At 50.8% G+C, this 17582-nt stretch overlaps 7 protein-coding genes and 1 non-coding gene across 8 annotated transcripts; 5 read left to right on the plus strand and 3 right to left on the minus strand.

Moving 5' to 3' along the window:
* Window positions 1–923: 923 nt before the first annotated feature.
* Window positions 924–1340, plus strand: GLRG_08002 (uncharacterized protein; the record flags this gene model as incomplete). Its single annotated transcript, XM_008098687.1, has 1 exon — window positions 924–1340. A coding segment is annotated over one exon (417 nt), but the record flags the coding sequence as incomplete, so codon positions are not given.
* Window positions 1341–2327: 987 nt separating this feature from the next.
* GLRG_08003 (metallo-beta-lactamase superfamily protein) lies at window positions 2328–3341 on the plus strand (the record flags this gene model as incomplete). The annotated part of the gene is made up of 3 exons (XM_008098688.1): window positions 2328–2431; window positions 2512–3082; window positions 3150–3341. The coding sequence occupies 3 exons, from the start codon at window positions 2328–2330 to the stop codon at window positions 3339–3341; spliced, it is 867 nt and encodes a 288-aa protein (XP_008096879.1).
* A 248-nt stretch (window positions 3342–3589) lies between these two features.
* On the minus strand, window positions 3590–5626 carry GLRG_08004 (amino acid permease; the record flags this gene model as incomplete). Its single annotated transcript, XM_008098689.1, has 6 exons — window positions 3590–3629; window positions 3685–3731; window positions 3800–3902; window positions 3957–5242; window positions 5328–5341; window positions 5401–5626. 6 exons carry the CDS (start codon window positions 5624–5626, stop codon window positions 3590–3592), a joined length of 1716 nt encoding a protein of 571 aa, XP_008096880.1.
* A 3662-nt stretch (window positions 5627–9288) lies between these two features.
* GLRG_13203 lies at window positions 9289–9370 on the plus strand. The gene has a single exon. It is a non-coding gene; the product is annotated as a tRNA-Gln (tRNA).
* Window positions 9371–9471: 101 nt separating this feature from the next.
* GLRG_08005 (carbonyl reductase) lies at window positions 9472–10468 on the minus strand (the record flags this gene model as incomplete). Its single annotated transcript, XM_008098690.1, has 3 exons — window positions 9472–9977; window positions 10040–10339; window positions 10408–10468. 3 exons carry the CDS (start codon window positions 10466–10468, stop codon window positions 9472–9474), a joined length of 867 nt encoding a protein of 288 aa, XP_008096881.1.
* A 780-nt stretch (window positions 10469–11248) lies between these two features.
* On the plus strand, window positions 11249–11779 carry GLRG_08006 (uncharacterized protein; the record flags this gene model as incomplete). The annotated part of the gene is made up of 1 exon (XM_008098691.1): window positions 11249–11779. One exon carries the CDS (start codon window positions 11249–11251, stop codon window positions 11777–11779), a length of 531 nt encoding a protein of 176 aa, XP_008096882.1.
* A 1652-nt stretch (window positions 11780–13431) lies between these two features.
* GLRG_08007 (amidase) lies at window positions 13432–15229 on the plus strand (the record flags this gene model as incomplete). Its single annotated transcript, XM_008098692.1, has 3 exons — window positions 13432–13523; window positions 13596–14093; window positions 14146–15229. 3 exons carry the CDS (start codon window positions 13432–13434, stop codon window positions 15227–15229), a joined length of 1674 nt encoding a protein of 557 aa, XP_008096883.1.
* A 600-nt stretch (window positions 15230–15829) lies between these two features.
* Window positions 15830–17142, minus strand: GLRG_08008 (uncharacterized protein; the record flags this gene model as incomplete). The annotated part of the gene is made up of 3 exons (XM_008098693.1): window positions 15830–16519; window positions 16748–16845; window positions 16983–17142. The coding sequence occupies 3 exons, from the start codon at window positions 17140–17142 to the stop codon at window positions 15830–15832; spliced, it is 948 nt and encodes a 315-aa protein (XP_008096884.1).
* Window positions 17143–17582: the final 440 nt, after the last annotated feature.

The following is a 17582-nucleotide window of genomic DNA, read 5'->3' on the forward strand; positions in this document are numbered from 1 at the left end:
CTGACAGCAGTTGCCGCCGACCCTATAACCTCAGTTTAAAATAGAAGATGACTCTACCAAGTTGACATTGCATCGGATTATGTTCAGGTGGGTAAAGGCTTGGTTACCATACGATATGTATGTCCACAGTTGATTAGTCATGAACCAGACGCCTTTGGATATCTGTTCGCCCAAGCCAAACTGAATAGCAAGAGGGTATCAATCAGGAAGTGGTCCGAAGCTGCGCGGGCATCCATGGATGTGGACACTCAACTTGTTCGGAATTATTCTGTGACACAACGTGTTTCATTTCTTGTGTATTTGGAGGTTGCTCCAGGTCGCAATCGGCAATTATATCCCCAAGATGTCTGTACCCATTTTTGTCAGAGCCCGCTGTCCTTGGCTGCGGGTTCCGACCTGGAGGTGGGTACACTCAGGGATCCGGACTATCGGCGATCCCGTCACCTCTTCAACCTTGGAGGGATACTTTTCTGTATGTTGTTTCTTCGTATTTGATTGAAGATCAGTCCGTTGAAGTGTATTAACTGGGAACGAGCCCATCGAGCTAACGTGTATTCGTCCTTGGAATATAGAATAGATGAGTTTTCTAGCCCCAACCCGATAAAGAACAAATTCTTCAGTTCTTCGTATGCTGATATTAACACTGGGAAGATAAAGTTTAATGAGACCCGTTGCTTTTAGTAAGGAGGCAGTATGATCGTCGCCTATTCCCTGACTCGTGTACTCACATGTAGCTGGAGCATTTAATTTGAAGACATACGATGTACATTACAAGTAATATAACTGCAGTAGAGTCTTAATATAGTATCCGGAACAGCCGGGGAGAGATTGATAGTTACAGGGCAGCATCTTAAATACATAAGGATACGACGAACCGGCCATCATCAGCAACCCTCAAGGTCATTCTGTATCCAAACCTTCGGCATAAACCAAAAAGTCCTCTCCAAACTATTTCATTCGTTTTCGACTACATCAACCATCAAAATGCGCACCGCCTCTCTGCTCATTTCTCTCGCCGCCTTTGCTGGCATGGCTGCCGCCAAGCGAGGCTGCAGACACGACCCGGCCCACCCTGGGCAAGGCTGGTACTATATCGTTTCAGGCGACGACCTCAACTCGATCGCCGCCGATTTCGGCACCACAGCTGCCGCGCTTGCCAAAACGAACAACATCGCAAATCCCGACTTTATTTCAGCCGGGACGACGATTGTGGTCCCCTGCGCCTAGGGGATATGAGCCGACTGTGCGACCGCTTAGGTCCCAAAACAATCTACGGGTGGAGCCTTATAAATATGAGCAGAAGCGTAGCGACTTTAGGATTTGATGAGAAGGGTGGTTAGACGGTCATCTTTGAGTGCCGTCTAACCGGGGAAACAACTGGGAGTATTTTTCGGTTGGAACAGCTGTTCTGGATTTTGTTTCCCAGGTGGAAGGCCGCAGGCCAAGTATTTAAGATTGCCTGATTCAACGACGAGTCCAAAGGTTTTAAGCTTTGATGACTTTAGACTTTTGAGAATCTAAACTCGATGAGCAAGCGATCGTTCGGCTCCATCGCGCCAGGCAGAGGATTGTTTTGGTCAACGTCGAGAAGCATCCCGGAAAGGGCAAGCAATACTTGGTCGAGCTAGATTCCTTACGATAATATACGTGCGAGCCATAGGGCAGTGTAGTAGTCCTGATAATATCACAACGGTGAGCAAGCCCGTTCGTATTCTGACAGCTTAATGAGGTTGATAATTGATTGAGCCGTAACATGATTTATTTGCTCCATGTAAGTGTGTCAATCATAGTATACTAGAAGAAATATGCTTATTGAATTGTCAAAGTCTATGACCGCAGCAATAAAGTTACACCAACCCAGCCCGCCAGAGTTCAAGCCGCATCTTTTCTACGTTCCTGGCCTGCAATCATGATCTAAAAGCTGAGGGTCTGACCAGCAATAGCGACAGCCCTGCTCTCAACATTGGGCTTTTTGATTCGAAACCCTCGCCATGTCGCCCTACCAAGTTGTCAATATCTCGCAGAAAAGGGTCTCGTTTTCTACAGACCAATCCCAGTTGATTCAGGGGTCACCAGCGATCAGCGATTCAAGACAGCCCCGCCCGTCGGGTTACTCCTACGGGCGACGGGCGTCAAGAAACCACACTGGCACCCTGACTAAGCATCGTGATGCTCAGTCTGACTAATGCTGATACAATTCATGCCAATTGTCAACTGCCTTAGAATGAGGGGTTAGAATCTGGATTGAGTAGCCAAGGCCATCATCACAACTAAGTATAAGTCGCAGGTTGTTCTTGTGAGACCCTGAAATAGCTAACTACAACAAAATGGATCTCCTCATTTGCGGTACCTGCGGCGTGCAGTACGGCAGCCATTCAATCAAGTCATGCAAAATATGCGACGATCCTCGGCAATACGTCCCCGAAGGAGGGTGAGGTTGTCCCAGTGCGGTCTCAATGTCGCTTTCGTTCGTCACAAATAGTCAACAGGACAGGCTAATAACAGCTGCAGCCAATGGTTCACCACGCTTCGCGAGCTCCAAGATTCCAGAAAGCACAGAAACGTCTTCACCAAGGATAAGTACAACTCGAGCGTCGTCGCCATCCGCACCGAGCCCCCGGTCGGTATCGGCCAAAGAGCATTCCTCTTGCGTTCTGCCATCGCGGGTAACCTCCTGTGGGACTGCATCACGTACATCGACGACGAGACAGTGAGCCGCATTGTCGCCCTTGGCGGCATCGACGCCATCGTCATCTCGCATCCTCATTACTTCTCCACCGCGTTACACTGGGCCGAGGCATTTGGCTGCAAGGTGTACGTCTCGGCCGAGGACGCCGGGTGGCTTCCACGCCGGGGCGACGCGCACGTGCTGTGGGAGGGGCTGGCGATGGAGTTTCTCTACGGGCAGTTTCTGGCCGTCAAGGTCGCGGGCCACTTCCCCGGCAGCTCGGTGTTGCTATGGAAGAGCGAGAAAAAGCTGTTCGTGGCGGACTCGGTCATGGTGGTGCCGAGCGGCATGTATCACGTCGACCGGCCCGAGGGGACCGCGAGCTTTACATTCATGTGGTCGTATCCGAACATGGTGAGTAGGCCCGGTTGCGCTCTTGGGAGTCGCTGGGTGGAGAACTGACTTTTGGCAACGCCCATAGATCCCGCTCTCTCCAGATGCCGTGTATGGCATCTGGAAGGCCGTTTCCGTGCTTGATTTTGATGATGCACACAGTGCCTTTATCGGCCGCGATGCCAGGGGCGATGCGAAGAGACGACTTTTGGAGAGTGCGCAGATTTTCATCAAGTCCATGGGATACATCGACCATCCTATTCGTTACGAAGAAGTTTAGTTCCTCTTCACATAGAAAGCGATACTCTCTGTATCCAAGAGAGAGGCATTGTTCTGCTTTGCACGTTGGTGGGTTTTACCAGTCACGTCATGTCTTGAGGCATTTACATTTGGAGTATCTCGACTGTTCTGTGTTATCTGTCCCCTCTGGTGTTTCCGTGTGGGGTATCCCAAAGCTTTTCAGCCCTTAAAGCCAAGCCCCTTCAAAAACCAAAGATACAAGTAGGAATGTGGGTGTGTTCGGGGAGTTTAGCCGAAAAGCTTGTCCAGCACCTTCTCGAACGTGTTGCTGCTCAGCTAGTCAGCATTCGTTGTTCAAAGCATTGCAAGTGATTATGACTTACGCTGGCGGCGTAGGCACAAAATTCCTCTCGTACTCATCAACCTCTTCCTGTTTGTTATACCGTCAGTAACATGGTGATGAGACTGCCACTTTCTTTCTACGGGATATCACCGTACCTTGTTGCGATACAGATCGACCTCCTCGGGCTTATAGATCTTGGTGTGCTTGATAAACTTCCAGCCTAAATACAAGACGGGGAAGATGCCGACCATGGTGTACCTAGCCATGTTAGCCGTTTTGCTGTACGAACCGCAGCATACGCGTTAGACCTACGAGAACAAAAAGTCGGGAATGTTCCAGTACCCATCCAGGGGCAGAAAAACGGTGTAGCCACCGACAAACGTCATGATGAAGGTGCCGATGAGGCCATACCAAGCGGCATACGGCTGGAACCACCCCTTGTACGGCAGCGAGTCGCGACTGATGCCTTGGGCCTTGAGGGCGCGGTAGAAGGCCAGGTACGCCGTGCACATGCAGGAAAAGTTAATGAGTTGCGACGCGGTGACCAGACTGACGAACCAATTGAGCACGACGGCCGTGTTGGAGCTGAGCTGGAGGAAGCTAAGGAGTCCGATGAGCAGAACGGCGATGACGCAGTAGACTGGGACGCCCTTCTTCGTGCACCTCTTGAAGAAGGCGGGCGCTTTGCCCTCGAGCGCAAGCCCGTACAGCGAGCGCGAGGCGCAATAGACGTAGCTGTTGCCGGCGGAGAAGGCGGCGGTAAGAACCATGGCGTTGACGATGTGCGGCAGGACCCTGATCTTAAGGCGGTTCATGGCGACGACGTAGGGCGAGGCGGCGGCGCCGGGCTCCGCGTCCTTGAAGGCGCGGGTGAGCTCCTCGTCGTTGTATGGCACGAGGATGCCGACGCAGAGAGAGCCGAGGACGAAGAAGGCGGTCAGGCGGTAGAAGACGGCGTTGAAGGCGCGGGGCATGATCTTGCGCGGGTTCTCGGCCTCGCCGGCGGCCATGGAGACGTAGTCCGGCCCGGCGATCGTGAAGGAGGCCATGATGAGGCACTGCAGGAACCCGAGGAACTTGCCGAGTGAGCCTTCATAGTAGAGCTCCGCGAAGGCCCCAGGCTCGTTCCAGTACCTGAAGCCGAACCTGTCTCCCAGCGGGTTCCCGCCGAGCATGACGATGAAGGTGAAGATGATGAGGCCGACGATGAGGATGAACTTGCCGAGGGCAGCCCAGAACTCGGTCTCACCGTACCACTGCACGGCCATGACGTTGATGAGGCCATACAGGACTAGGATGATGGCAATGATGCCACCGGCGGGGACCGCGTCGCTCCAGAAGTGGATGATGAGGTTGCAGGCGACGACCTCGAAGGGGACAAGGGCGGCCTCGAAGACGAAAAAGTTCCAGCCAGCAGCAAATCCGAAGGCCTCGTCGACGTAGCGACCGGCGAAGCGGATGAAGGGGCTCGAGATCGGGAGATAGGTGACCATCTCAGCCATGCTGAGGGTCACGGCCAGGATGAAGGTGCACCAAACGCTGAAGGCGAGGAACAGGCTCGCCGGCCCACCGTTGAGCAAACCCCTTCCAATTTGGACCTGCAGGTATCGTGAGTACGGTAGCCACGGGTAGCAGGCGGCCACGGGTAGCAGGCGGCCACGGGGTGCGCGATTTTCAACGTACGTAGAGAGCGGTTCCTGTGCGCGATGTGTTAGTCTTGCTGGGTCCTTTGATTTCGCACACGTAGACGACGTACCAATCGTGCCACCGATACCAATTAGCTGGATATGACGCGACTTGAGTTTGCGATGGGTATGATCCTGCTTCAGGCTCGAGTCCAGAGACGAACGGCCGCCTGCTTCCAGGGTCTCGTCATGCGGCTGGCCAACGAGCTTTTCCTGAGGGAAGCGCCCGTGGTAGGAGGAGCCGTAGGTCGGCGGGTCGTCATTGTGACCTGCGCGCTCAATGCCGGTGGACGACATGGCCGGTGAGGAGGAGAATGTGGGGGATCAAAACCCGGGGGCGCGGGGGGTGATCACGGCGCCGCGGGGTCGTCTCAACTCGCCCGGGAATGGCTCGCAAGTGAAGGCTTGGAGATTTGACACTTTCCGTGGGATCAAGGTGCGCAAGATGCGCAGAGCTGGGGGGGAGGGCCTCTTTGGTTGTGAAGTCGCAAATGCGCAAGCCTTCGATTTACCGAATGGCCTTAAGGAGGAGTGAGAAGAACTGCACAATGAATTCCATGTGGTTGATGACGATGGAGTGCCAAGGACTACTGAGTAAGCTACGGTCTTTCTGAGGTCATTCAGGCCGGACACACTTTGAGAGAGTCAGAGAGCTGCGACGAAACGGAAGAAGAGGGAGAATGCCGAGAAGACATCACACGCTCGCTTGCCACCGAGAGGGAGGGCTGCAGATCTCTTTTTAAGGGAGCACCTAAGGATTCCCAGAGATCAGGGACCAGTAGCACATTGCAGCGTCCCGCCGGGCAGAGCAACATGAGCTTGTCTGCGGGATAGTGGGGGGGAGGAGGGGTGAACAGCACGAATCTGCAGGATAGCGGATTCATTCTTTGGCAAATCGTACCAATGCCCTAACATGGAAAGCCCCGGAAACGGGCCTGGATGGGACTGGGGGAGTTGGAAATGGTTACCTCACGTCTCCTTGGAGCAAGGAGCTGTACACTACGTACGCCACCTCCCGAGTACTGCCCGTAACCCTGTACTTTGCACATGAGGGATCCTGGCAGTTTGCCCTTCTGCTCTACATAGTACGGAGTACTCGTAGTAGTAGAGTCATCAAGCCTGCCGCCTCATCCCACTCACCTTCCGCAGGGTCCAGGCCCCTATTAGTTTAAGTTCTGTGCCAAATGTTTCTACACTAGGCGTGGCAGGCGTGCCTGAATGTAAACCACCTCAGAGAGGGGTATGCTAGGCGATAATAAGTGGTGGAGCCCGCCCCGGCATAGCTATCTGTACACTAGACATAAGAGACAATGGTCTTATCGATGCATTCCCGAGACGGGAAGTGAGAGACAATCTCAACTCGCGCCCCCTGTATGAGTGCCATGCATACCTCAAAAGCGCGTGAGGGGGGTTAAGAAGAAGAACGAGAGTCGATGAGGGTCGCCGCGTTGGGTAAGCTTTGCTTTCGATTGCATGAGGCGGCGCATGATAGTCGCATGCTGATAGCTCTTGATCTATCGAATCCGGCGCACCTCTACGGCGGACCATCATCGTCATCATCAGCGTCGAGACTACTCACCAACAGCGTCCCGACAGCTTGGCATCGGTGTGTCCGGCCGTCCACCCCACGCGACGCAATGCGCCCAACTCAACCTGCAGCTGGCGCGGCCGGAGGGGAACACGAGTGAATTTTATTTTTTCCAAGATGAGAGCGAGAACTCCAAGGCGACCAGCGACACGATATGGTCCGGGCTGGTAGATGGCACGCTTTGCTACCGTTGCCACATTATTTTGACAACATGTCTGGGTCCCGGGGCTCGAGCTGTCAAATGATGGTCGCGCTATAAACCATCTTGAGCCAAGGCAGTGCGAAGCTTTTTGGGATGAGGAACAAGCAACGAGCATGGCATGGTGCCCCTGGGGAGGGGAATAGCCTACCGAAAAGGGCCGCTCTCTTTTGATTCCACGGGTGGGTGGCTGGTCGAACTCGCCCCCAGCAGGCTATGAAGGCCATTGCCATTCCCCAATTGCGTTACCGTTGGCTTGTTGACTGCGTCACTTGTCATCTTGGCAGAGACCCAAGGCCAATGCTATGCTGTCGGGCCGGTCAGGATCCCTTGGCATACGGAGGTTACAGACAGAGGCAGGGCTCTCTCCGAATGGTGCAGCGTTATCGAGAAGATAACTTGTAACTTCGTAGCGAAAGTGTCTCATTGGGCGACGCGAGTTGCACAGTTGGCTGTCGCAGAATGTGAAGGTGGTTGGTCAAATCTCACCTTCACCAGAACAGATCGACACCCTAGGGATTCTCTGGCGAACACCCCCACCCTCGACCTGCACGAAGAAGCTCAATGAACCAACCTCATTGAGACTGCAAGTCTATGGCCGAGTGCTGCCGCAGGCCACCTTTCAGCACCCTTTGGCTAGGTATCGGGTCCGAGGATGAGGATTACCTATTCGCCAACATCCGACATTCAGTCAAGTCTACCCCTTAGGTTGCAAGCCGTGGATTTCCTCGTCTAGGAATTGGGATTGAACGCCGCTGTCTTGGTGGCTGAGCAGGGTCACGAACTGAACGGGTGTTGAGAGCCTGGAATTCAGAAGACTCTCACAGAATTAACAGTGATATTGTCCAAGAATGTTTGCGCGTACCACGACGCTATGTCGATCTCCACACAGTACAGAGTAAGCCACATGGTTGTTGTTGTTGTTGTTGTTGTTGTTGTTGTTGTTGTTGTTGTTGTTGTTGTTGTTGTTATATTTAACGCCAGGACGTCCCTATTTAGGGCAAAGGGCGCCTACCGCTAATCCTAAGGCTTACGTCGCCTACATACATATAGAGTGGTACAGGATAACAGTGCTATAGGCACAGAGGGTCCTTTTTGCCTTTAGGGGTAGGAGTTTAATCTAGTGCTGGTTTTAGTACTAACTGGTGCCTAAGGCTCTAGCGTGATTTTCCTTATAGGAGTAACATTAAAGTGCTCCTGTCTAGTACACCTTTAGGACCTAAGCCCCTAGCCTGCCTAAAGCCTTTTTTTCCTATAGAGGTCTATTAGATATACTTCTACTTAGCTAGATTTTTTATTATCCTTCTTATTAGTACTAATTTATTTAAGTTTTTACTAAAGTAAATAATTATACTAAAAAAAACCTTTATAAAGAAAAAAAACTTAATATAGCTAGTTAGCTTATATAATAGTATATAAAGTAAGGGTTATTATATTAGCCTAAACTCTTTAAAAAGGCTTTTAGCTTATTTTTTTAGTATAACTTATTTATATAGAGGTGTTATAGTAAAGAAGAGGTATGTTGTTATAGTGGTGTTAGGAACAGATTTTACTAAAAGAGACTAGATTTATGTGCCCTGTTAGGGATATAGGGCGTCTTCTATACGTTTTTCTAGCAGAGGGGTCTGTGCACCTATGGGTTGAAAAATAAATAGAAGGGAGAGTTGAGTAAGCCACATGGATATAATTGACAGGCGCCCCCTGAATCCACTACCTAAGTAACTCTCAAGCGCGGGGAAAAGCATGCGCACTCACACGGGCCCTGCTATTGATCCACGGCTGCTTCTCCAGGGTAATGGGGATGATGGGAGATTATTTTCCTTTCATTGTTCTGGTTTGTTTCTTCTCTTGTATTTTTCTCGCGTGCTCGTTAGGGCAGCCGGTAGGCTCATTTACGATATACGGAAGCCGAACCTTGAAGTGTTAGAGTCGCACGCCGCTAGGTATGCTTAAACTGACACTAGCGAGGAATGTTAAAGCGGGTAAGAAGGGCATGGCGGGAAAAACTAGTTGTCCGAATACTAGACCCTGTTTAAAGTCGTCCGACAACTTCGTTTGCCACCAAATTAGGGCATGAGCATTCGTCTTCAAGCTGCAGAATCTCTTTTTTTGTTTTGTAGAGAATATTAGTTCAAAATTTTCTCCATCGTATCAACAGTCTCCAATCACACCGGTCTATTAGTCTAGTTGGTTAGGACGTCGGATTCTGATATAGGAACTTCCGTAGGCCCAGGTTCGAATCCTGGATGGACCTCATTTTTTAGGTTCATATTTGCAGTCTTTTAATTTTGTCTTTCTGCGACGCGGACGATTTGAACTGTTGTAAACTTGTGTTGTAGACTTACACCCCGGGTTTTACCATTTTGCAATCTTTTCATCGGACCAGTACTCACCCGTTGTCCCGCCAATATCCGCAATCGCTAAATGAACGGGAGTCTGAGCACCTTGGTCTGGGGTCTTCGTACCTCCTCCCTTCGTCATGTCTGTGACGACATATCCTGGGTGGCATGAGTTGACCATCAACTTACTTCCCTTCTCTTGCAGCTCCCTGGCGATCGCCCTCGTCATGGCGATCTCGCCAGCCTTGGAGACCGCGTACGCCGCGCTCAGCCACCCGTCCTTCTCGTGCGTCCCCTTCTCCACCGCGGCGGTGAACTCCTCCATGAGCTTGGTGACGTCGGAAACCGACTGCGTGTTGTAGAAGCGCTGCCTGATCTCGGGCGAGTACTTGCTCAGCGAGCCCGATATCGAGGCCACATTGACTATGCGGCCGTCGGGCTTGAGGATGGGAATCCAAGCCCTGGTCGCCTCTAGGGTACCGTAGTAGTTGCACGCCAGCGTATTCTTTACGACGTTTGAGTCTGCGGTTTCCATCGTCAGCACCGAGGGGAGGGGAAGGGGATTGGACCAGCGGATGACGTACCAAATCCTTGCATCGCAATACCGGCATTGTTGATGACAAAGTCGATGCCGTCAGGGTGCTCCTTCTTCAAGAACGAGGCAAGTTTTGAGATGCTGCCGCAGTCGGAGATGTCAAGCTGGTGGAATTTGATGGCGGTAGCACCGCCGTGCGCCGACAGGGCCTTGGTCTGCTTAAGATCCGCATCGCCTTGGATGTTGCTAACAGCCTGCTCGCCGCGAGATTTGTCTCTGGCCGTCAGGTAGATGAGTAACGGACCGTTGTTCAAGGGGGATTTGGGGTACTGCAGCGCGAGCTGTCGGACTGCGGTCGGAGGTATGAGTGGGTGGCCACATGTGACGTGTGGGGGGATTGGATGAAGGATTGCCTACCAATTGCATATCCGATGCCTTTGTTGGCGCCAGTCACCACTCCGATTCGTGAGTATGCCATTGTAAGTGTGGTTTTGAATATGATATGGTTCCTGGTGGTTTCTGGAAGCTGTTTTCGGGGACGATGCTCCTGAATCTGTTTTGTATCCTAGATATTTATCAATCGCTGGGTCATGACATCACTACCCCGTTATTAGTCATCGATGGACTGGAGATCCTCTGTTTCTGAGGCCATCCAATCGTTTCTCCGCCACCCGACACTATCGACAGCCCGCTCTCGGGTCCGGATAGCAATTATACCGGTGTCTGGCCGCCCCACACCCCGACCGATTGAAGCCCGGAGCACCGCAAAAGTGGAGATACCGGCTCCGGATGTTAGGGTGACGGGATCAATCTGCCATCTTGTCCTCGCACATTCCGATGGATGAAACGTAGCCATACTCCTCACTTTCACCGAAAATTACACTTCGCTTAGCAGCCTTGTAAAAAGAGCGGCTTAGGCTTCGACGCAGTAAGCATAGGGTTGCACTGAACGCTGCATGCATGGCTGATCGTTCCAGGTGTTTGCCCACCGGTTCGCCCTTTCTTGTGGGGGGTTGTAAGTGTTCCTCGTGCATATGCAGCACGCCTGAACGGGATCTGTTGCGCCCCAGCCTGATCTGGAAAGGCAGATAGACAGACTGTACGGAATTCAGTGGAATCGTTCTACCATCCTCCCGGTAGTTTTTGATGAGGTTGGGCATACTAAACCCCAGTGAGCCCCCCAGGACATACCTTCTCTCGTTTATGTTTCATAACCAAAGAAAGATAATTACTTGTCGACGCATCTGTGACCATCAGCATGGCCGAAGTTATTGGGATTGTTGCGAGCGCAGCAGCACTCATCCAGCTCGTATGCTACGGCAAGAAATCCGCCCGCGCGTTGTACCAATTCTCTCATCGTGCCGGCATCTCGAAACCAGACGTTGAGCGATGTGCCAATCATCTAAGAACCTTTTCGCTTGCCGTTAGCTTGGCTGTCGAAACACTGGACGAGTATGGCGCAAATACCAGCACATCTTCTGTCTTTGACTTCATAGCATCAAAGCAAGTGCTCAGGGCCATATCTATCGACTCCGACTCGCTTGTAATGCGCCTCACTTCAGTTTTAAAACGCTTCCGGGGCCTTGCCAAAAGCAGCCGAACACCGGTGGCTTTCGTCAAGTGGTGGCTTCACAAGGACGATGTCATTACTCTTTTCCCCGAAATGGAAATGATCAAAACCAACCTCACATTGATCATAGCTACGATCCAACTCAGGCTGGTCTACAAAAAGATTGAGACGGAATCCTCTGATTCACTCGCTGTTAAGAAGCTGGAAAAGAAAAAGTGAGTGTTGTGGACTAGATATTGTTGATGCCATCAATCTAACTCCACCGTTACTCAGGTATAGATTGAAAAGTAGCATTAAAGCCCACTTGGACACACTGAAGAAACTTGAGAACCAGATAGAGTGTGCTCGTCAACGTGTATACTCACTGGGCCAGGTACCGCCTACTGCTTCATTCAATTCTCCATATGAAGCTCTTTTTATCCTGGGGAAGAGTATCGTGAAGACTGGAGACGTACCAAACATGCCTTCTGTGTCATCGTGGCCACCAGAAAGTCCATTCTCCACTACAAGGGTAAGAGGTAAACGGCCCGGCTTACGCGTATTCCTGAAACTAACCACTGTTATTGAAGCTCGATCAATCTATATCGTCGAATTCCGTTTCTCGTAACCATTTCTCGGTAGGAGACCATGGTAGCTATATCAACAAGGGTGCTGCCTTCGTTCATTCACCCGACCCCCCTATTCCCCCAGACGTTGTCCAAAGTCCTGCAACTGGAAAGATCTTGAATGTTGAAACAAAAGACAAATTTCAAGCTGTCACTGGTTATACAAGGGACCCTAAAGACCGAAGAGCATCCCTATCCGCAGTCGCCATCCTCTACCACAGGCTGGACGGAAATATTATTTCCATCCTCGAAGCTCGGAGGCTTGGACTTGACGTGGTACCAAACGATCAAGATAAGGAAGAGGTTAGAATATCTTTCGATGGCTCTAAACCCCAAAGATGTGTTGGTAATGTAGAAATATTTTGGTCAGAGATGATTGGGGGCACCGTATTGTCGCATCTAAGATTGCAATTGTATGTAGTTGAACACTGCACACCGGCTCTTATATTCGGTGTGCCTTTTACACAGGCCATGGAGGAGCAAAAGCGAAAGCGTTCGAACTGAAGGATTCCGTACATATTGCCTATTTTTCCCAAGCTAGCTAGTTGAGTTCATACATACGTTCGATGCTGTCAACATACACGACCCCAGTGGCACCGGCTAGATGCTCCAGTGTATGTCCAAACATGATCTCCATGCATTGCGCAATTTATAATTACGTCTTCAACTCGCCTTGACGTCTTGCCAGAGGTCCTAACGCCTGTGTTGGAAAACACTATGTAAACTTAACCACACTCATCCCAGAAACCATCAAGACTCACAATCATCGCCTGTAGCTGCCAATGCAGTTACGATCTCATTGCCAATCACAGGCCACGGTGACTAGCCAAGAACCTATCTGCGCCCCGCTGCGCTATGCTGCGGAAGACGGCACCTCGAGGCGGGGCAGGCTCCACGGCTTATCAGCTGAGGAGATTGTGAGACCTAGATAGCGCACAAGGAGATTGCTATGTGGCCTGGTTCTTCGATTCCAACAGATACTCTTTCTCTCATAACCGACCTGAAATACTTAGGCTGGTCTGGCCAAACCCAAGTCTTGTTTTTTTTGCATCGATTATGCAGCGAACTATGATCTGGTGTGCTGTCTTGGCGACTTTCTACGCTTCAGGTGTCATCAGCTCCTACGATGGCATCCTACCGTGTTCAAGCAACTCGTCATCAACGGTTTCTCGAATTTTCCCCTTACTAGAGAATGCCGATTCTGTAGACCTGTTCCCAATGCCAACCTGTGGGGCCTTCTTGTTGGAGGAGGCTACCATTGACCAAATGCAAGCCGCGATGGACGCGGGAACTCTGACGTCGCAACAGCTTGTTTCTTGCTACATGCAGCGGACGTACCAGACGCAAGACTATATCCAGTAAGTGAGCTTTCAGCTGGGACGAATTCTTGGATAAACTGTCATTGCCAGGGAGCCTGACTTGGGCAACAGCTCCATCCTGCAAATCAACCCAGATGTTTTTCAGATTGCTGCGAAGATGGATGCGGAACGAAAAGCCGGAAAGGTCCGCGGTCCTCTTCATGGGATCCCGTTCACAGTCAAGGACAATATCGCAACTAAAGACTCCATGGAAACAACCGCCGGAAGTTATGCTCTTCTCGGTAGCATCGTCCCTCGCGATGCTCACGTGGTAGCCCGCCTCAGAGATGCAGGCGCCGTCCTGTTCGGCAAGGCGGCCCTGAGCGAGTGGGCCGATATGCGCAGCAACAACTACTCCGAAGGCTTTTCCGCACGTGGCGGCCAATGTAGAAGCCCATACAACTTCACCCTTAACCCGGGTGGGAGTAGTACGGGAAGTGCAGTTGGCGTTGCAGCGAACGCCATTGCATTTGCGTTGGGCACAGAGACTGATGGGAGCGTCATCAACCCCGCGGAACGCAACGCCATCGTGGGATTCAAGCCTACAGTCGGTCTTACGTCTCGAGCTGGGTACTTTGGGCTCTTGAGATCTTGAACGGGAGAGTTTGCTGACGATAGATAGTGTTATCCCAGAAAGCGAACACCAAGACTCTGTGGGGACTTTTGGACGCACGGTCAGGGATGCAGTGTATGCTTTCGATGCCATCTACGGAATTGATTCGCGAGACAATTACACACTGTCTCAAGAAGGCCATACCCCAGAGGGAGGATACACACAGTTTCTATCAACCAAAGCAGCTTTGAAGGGGGCTACGTTCGGTCTGCCCTGGAACACCTTCTGGGTCTACGCAGACGATGAGCAGAAGGAGGCTCTGGGTCAGATCCTCAAGCTCATCACCTCCGAGGGGGCAACCATAATCAACAACACTGAGATCACCAACTATCAGACACTAGTCAGCCCCGACGGGTGGGATTGGGATTACGGAACGACTAGGGGCTATCCAAACGAATCCGAGTACACGGTGGTAAAGGTTGACTTTTACAACAACATCAACTCTTACCTGTCTGAGTTGGAGAACACCGACATCAAGACACTTGAAGACATCGTTGCATTCAACTACAACAACGATGGAACCGAAGGCGGAAACCCGTGGCCGCTTGGAACTTCGGCATTCTACTCCGGCCAGGACGGGTTCCTTGCTTCCCTTGAGTCGCAAGGAATCAAGGACGAGATCTATCACCAGGCTGTCGAGTTCACACAGACGTCGACACGAAACGGCATTAATGATGCTCTCACATTGGCCAACGGCTCAAGGCTTGCCGGGCTCCTGGTTCCCCCTGACGTCGGCCAAACGTACCAGATCGCTGCCCAGGCTGGCTATCCAATGATAACCCTTCCAATGAGTGTGCGGTCGAGTGACGGCATGGCCTTCGGCCTCGCCATCATGCAAACAGCCTATGGAGAAGCAGAGCTGGTCAAATGGGGAAGCGCCATTGAGAATGTGCAGTTGACAACGGAAGGGAACCTTTACAAAAGAACGTTGCCAAGATGGCATGAGTATTTGTCAAGGAACGTACCAGTTTTTTGGAACAGGAATTCCAAGCAGTTGATGGCTAGTATCTTGAGAGTTCACATTAATGACTGGCGCAAACCATGTGTTTTATGTGTATTCGTCATGGAAGGCTCGGCCCTACTAGCTGAATAAACTGTGACGGGTCCGTCCTGACTCTTCAACTCATGATTACTCAGGACATCCTAGCAATAACACTCCCTATAAGTCTGAATCCTTTTGCATGGAATTTATGTAGAAATGCACTTGTTGGAATGCAGTCAGAGAAGGTGGCAATGTGAATCAGCTTCTCACAGGCGTATCTATTGAAAGTGTATATGGTAGTTCGGGATTTATGTGGCGCGGTGATCAAGAGGGAACACCACAACCTACACAAGCAACACACGATTCCTCGCCGATCGTTTCTGTGTTATCACGTTCGAAAGTCAATCATCTAGAAAGCTCAAGGTCAATCAGGATAAGGAAAGGTAGATCTTAGAAGATAGTGTAAAGTTTTGTTGATTATCCCTCTATCTGTCTACTTTTTGACGTATATCCTTCGCGTCTAATCAGCGCATCTAAGTCCCGATTAGTGGCGATCCTTGCTATCAACCCGCTCTATTCCACTGTTTAACAAAAAGACCAATCTATAAGAAAGTACCATGTACTGCTAATTATGCTGTGGCGATGTAACCATTGAAACCTTGACTGATCAGTTGAACTGAGAGCGTCAAGACCTTTCAAAAAGCCCCGTCTTCATTTTTTCAACAGCATCAGCGATGGCGTCATAAAAAGTTGAGCTCCATTATCAGCGAAAAACATGTCTTCGCTAAGCATGCAGCGCCTGATGAAATCTTGAGCACGATCAAACATTTCTGTCTCGTATTCTTTCAGAGGCTGCTCAATCTTATCAGAATCTTCGAAGAGATTGCATTTCGGGCCACAGCAATGCTTTTCGATACTCTGCGCCAGTTTGAGAGCATCATGCATGGCCATATTCACACCTTCCCCAACAAAAGGTGTTGAGACATGTGCAGCATCTCCCAGAAGCGTGACTCCAGGCACACGAGACCAAGACAGAGAGGAGAAAGGCATGCGGTGAAGAATCCACGGTCGAAAAGGTCCTTCAGCATCAGCGATGAACTGGCGCAAGTTGGGAGCGAAATCCCTGTAGAACTCTTCCGAAGACAGAAGCTTCTCCTTCGTAGCCTCAATATCGCCCACATCGAAGCTTGTTCGTATCAAATCCTCGGGGCCCTCCAAGCCCATGTAAACTCGGTATGATCGATCTGCTACTTGTTGGATCATGAGGGCGCGGCCCTGGCCTAAGGCCATCATGCTACCAGGCCCTGAAAGTTCCAGTACGCTTGTATAACTTGGGTTGCTGTAGGAGATTCGACCCTCCAGAAACATCTTTCCCGAGTACTCAGGCTTGACAGGAGTAATCTAGAATACTTTGTTAGTCGGCTGAATGATCAGGTACTCAGTGGAGGTTGCCTTATATAAACTGAAGTACGGGGGTGGGCTATTACTTATCAAGGGTCAGACCTTGCTCCACGCCCCATCCGCACCTACCACAACTCGAAATCCAGAGATAGAAGTTCCATTGGTGAAATTTATAGTCACTCGTGGCGTTTCAGAGTTGGAGTTTCCGTCTCTCTCGATGTTACGCACTCCATGGCCCCCGTGAATTCTGTCGGCAGGAATCGACTCGAGAAGGAGTTGGCGCAGCTGAAAGCGGTCGATCTCCGGGGCATCCCGCCCCTCTCCCACTGTGGTTTTCAGGGTGCCTTTGAATTTTGGATAATGAGTCTCGAAGCATCCCATCGAGCCAGCTTTTTGAACTCCTCAAAGAGTCCAGCTTGCTTCAATGCTTCCTGTCCAGAGTTGGCGTCAAGATCTAGCGTACCGCCCTGATACAAGGGAGTCAGGGATGCATCTGAATCATTCTCGAATACAACGTAGTCGATGTTCTTTGTTTGGAGCAGCCGTGCGAAAGTCAAGCCACAAGGGCCAGCGCCGATGATGGCGACAGGGGTCGTTGTAGCACTTGTTTGAGGGGCTGCCATTGTGTGTTGGTGTTGCCCAATGTGCGAGTGTAAAAGTATTATTCGTATTTTTTTGTGATGTTGGAATACAGAATGCAAACTTTAGCTTCAGGTAGGCTGATTGTGAGCAAATACGACTCAAATAGATGACAATTCTGATGATCTTATATATAGTTTTAGAAAGCTCACGATATTCGCGAGGCATTCCGGAAACAGTCTTGTTCCTGTCTGAACGGCCTGATCACGGTGAAATTTCGCGGCTTGAAAGATGCTCCGGCGGTCCGTCATCCAGACAAAGAAAACGTACGGGTTTAGAAGCCACCGACTTACAAGATATGTGGGTTCCCGGATTAAATGTCTATGATTGGATGGGTCCGGAATGCCGGCAATCAGTCGTCCGGGTCCAACCAGTCAAGATTAGCTTGTTAGGACTTCAACCTCCGACTTGCTTATTCCAACTG

This window comes from Colletotrichum graminicola (assembly GCF_000149035.1).
Source record: "Colletotrichum graminicola M1.001 genomic scaffold supercont1.35, whole genome shotgun sequence".
In the NCBI taxonomy this organism is placed as follows: domain Eukaryota; kingdom Fungi; phylum Ascomycota; class Sordariomycetes; order Glomerellales; family Glomerellaceae; genus Colletotrichum; species Colletotrichum graminicola.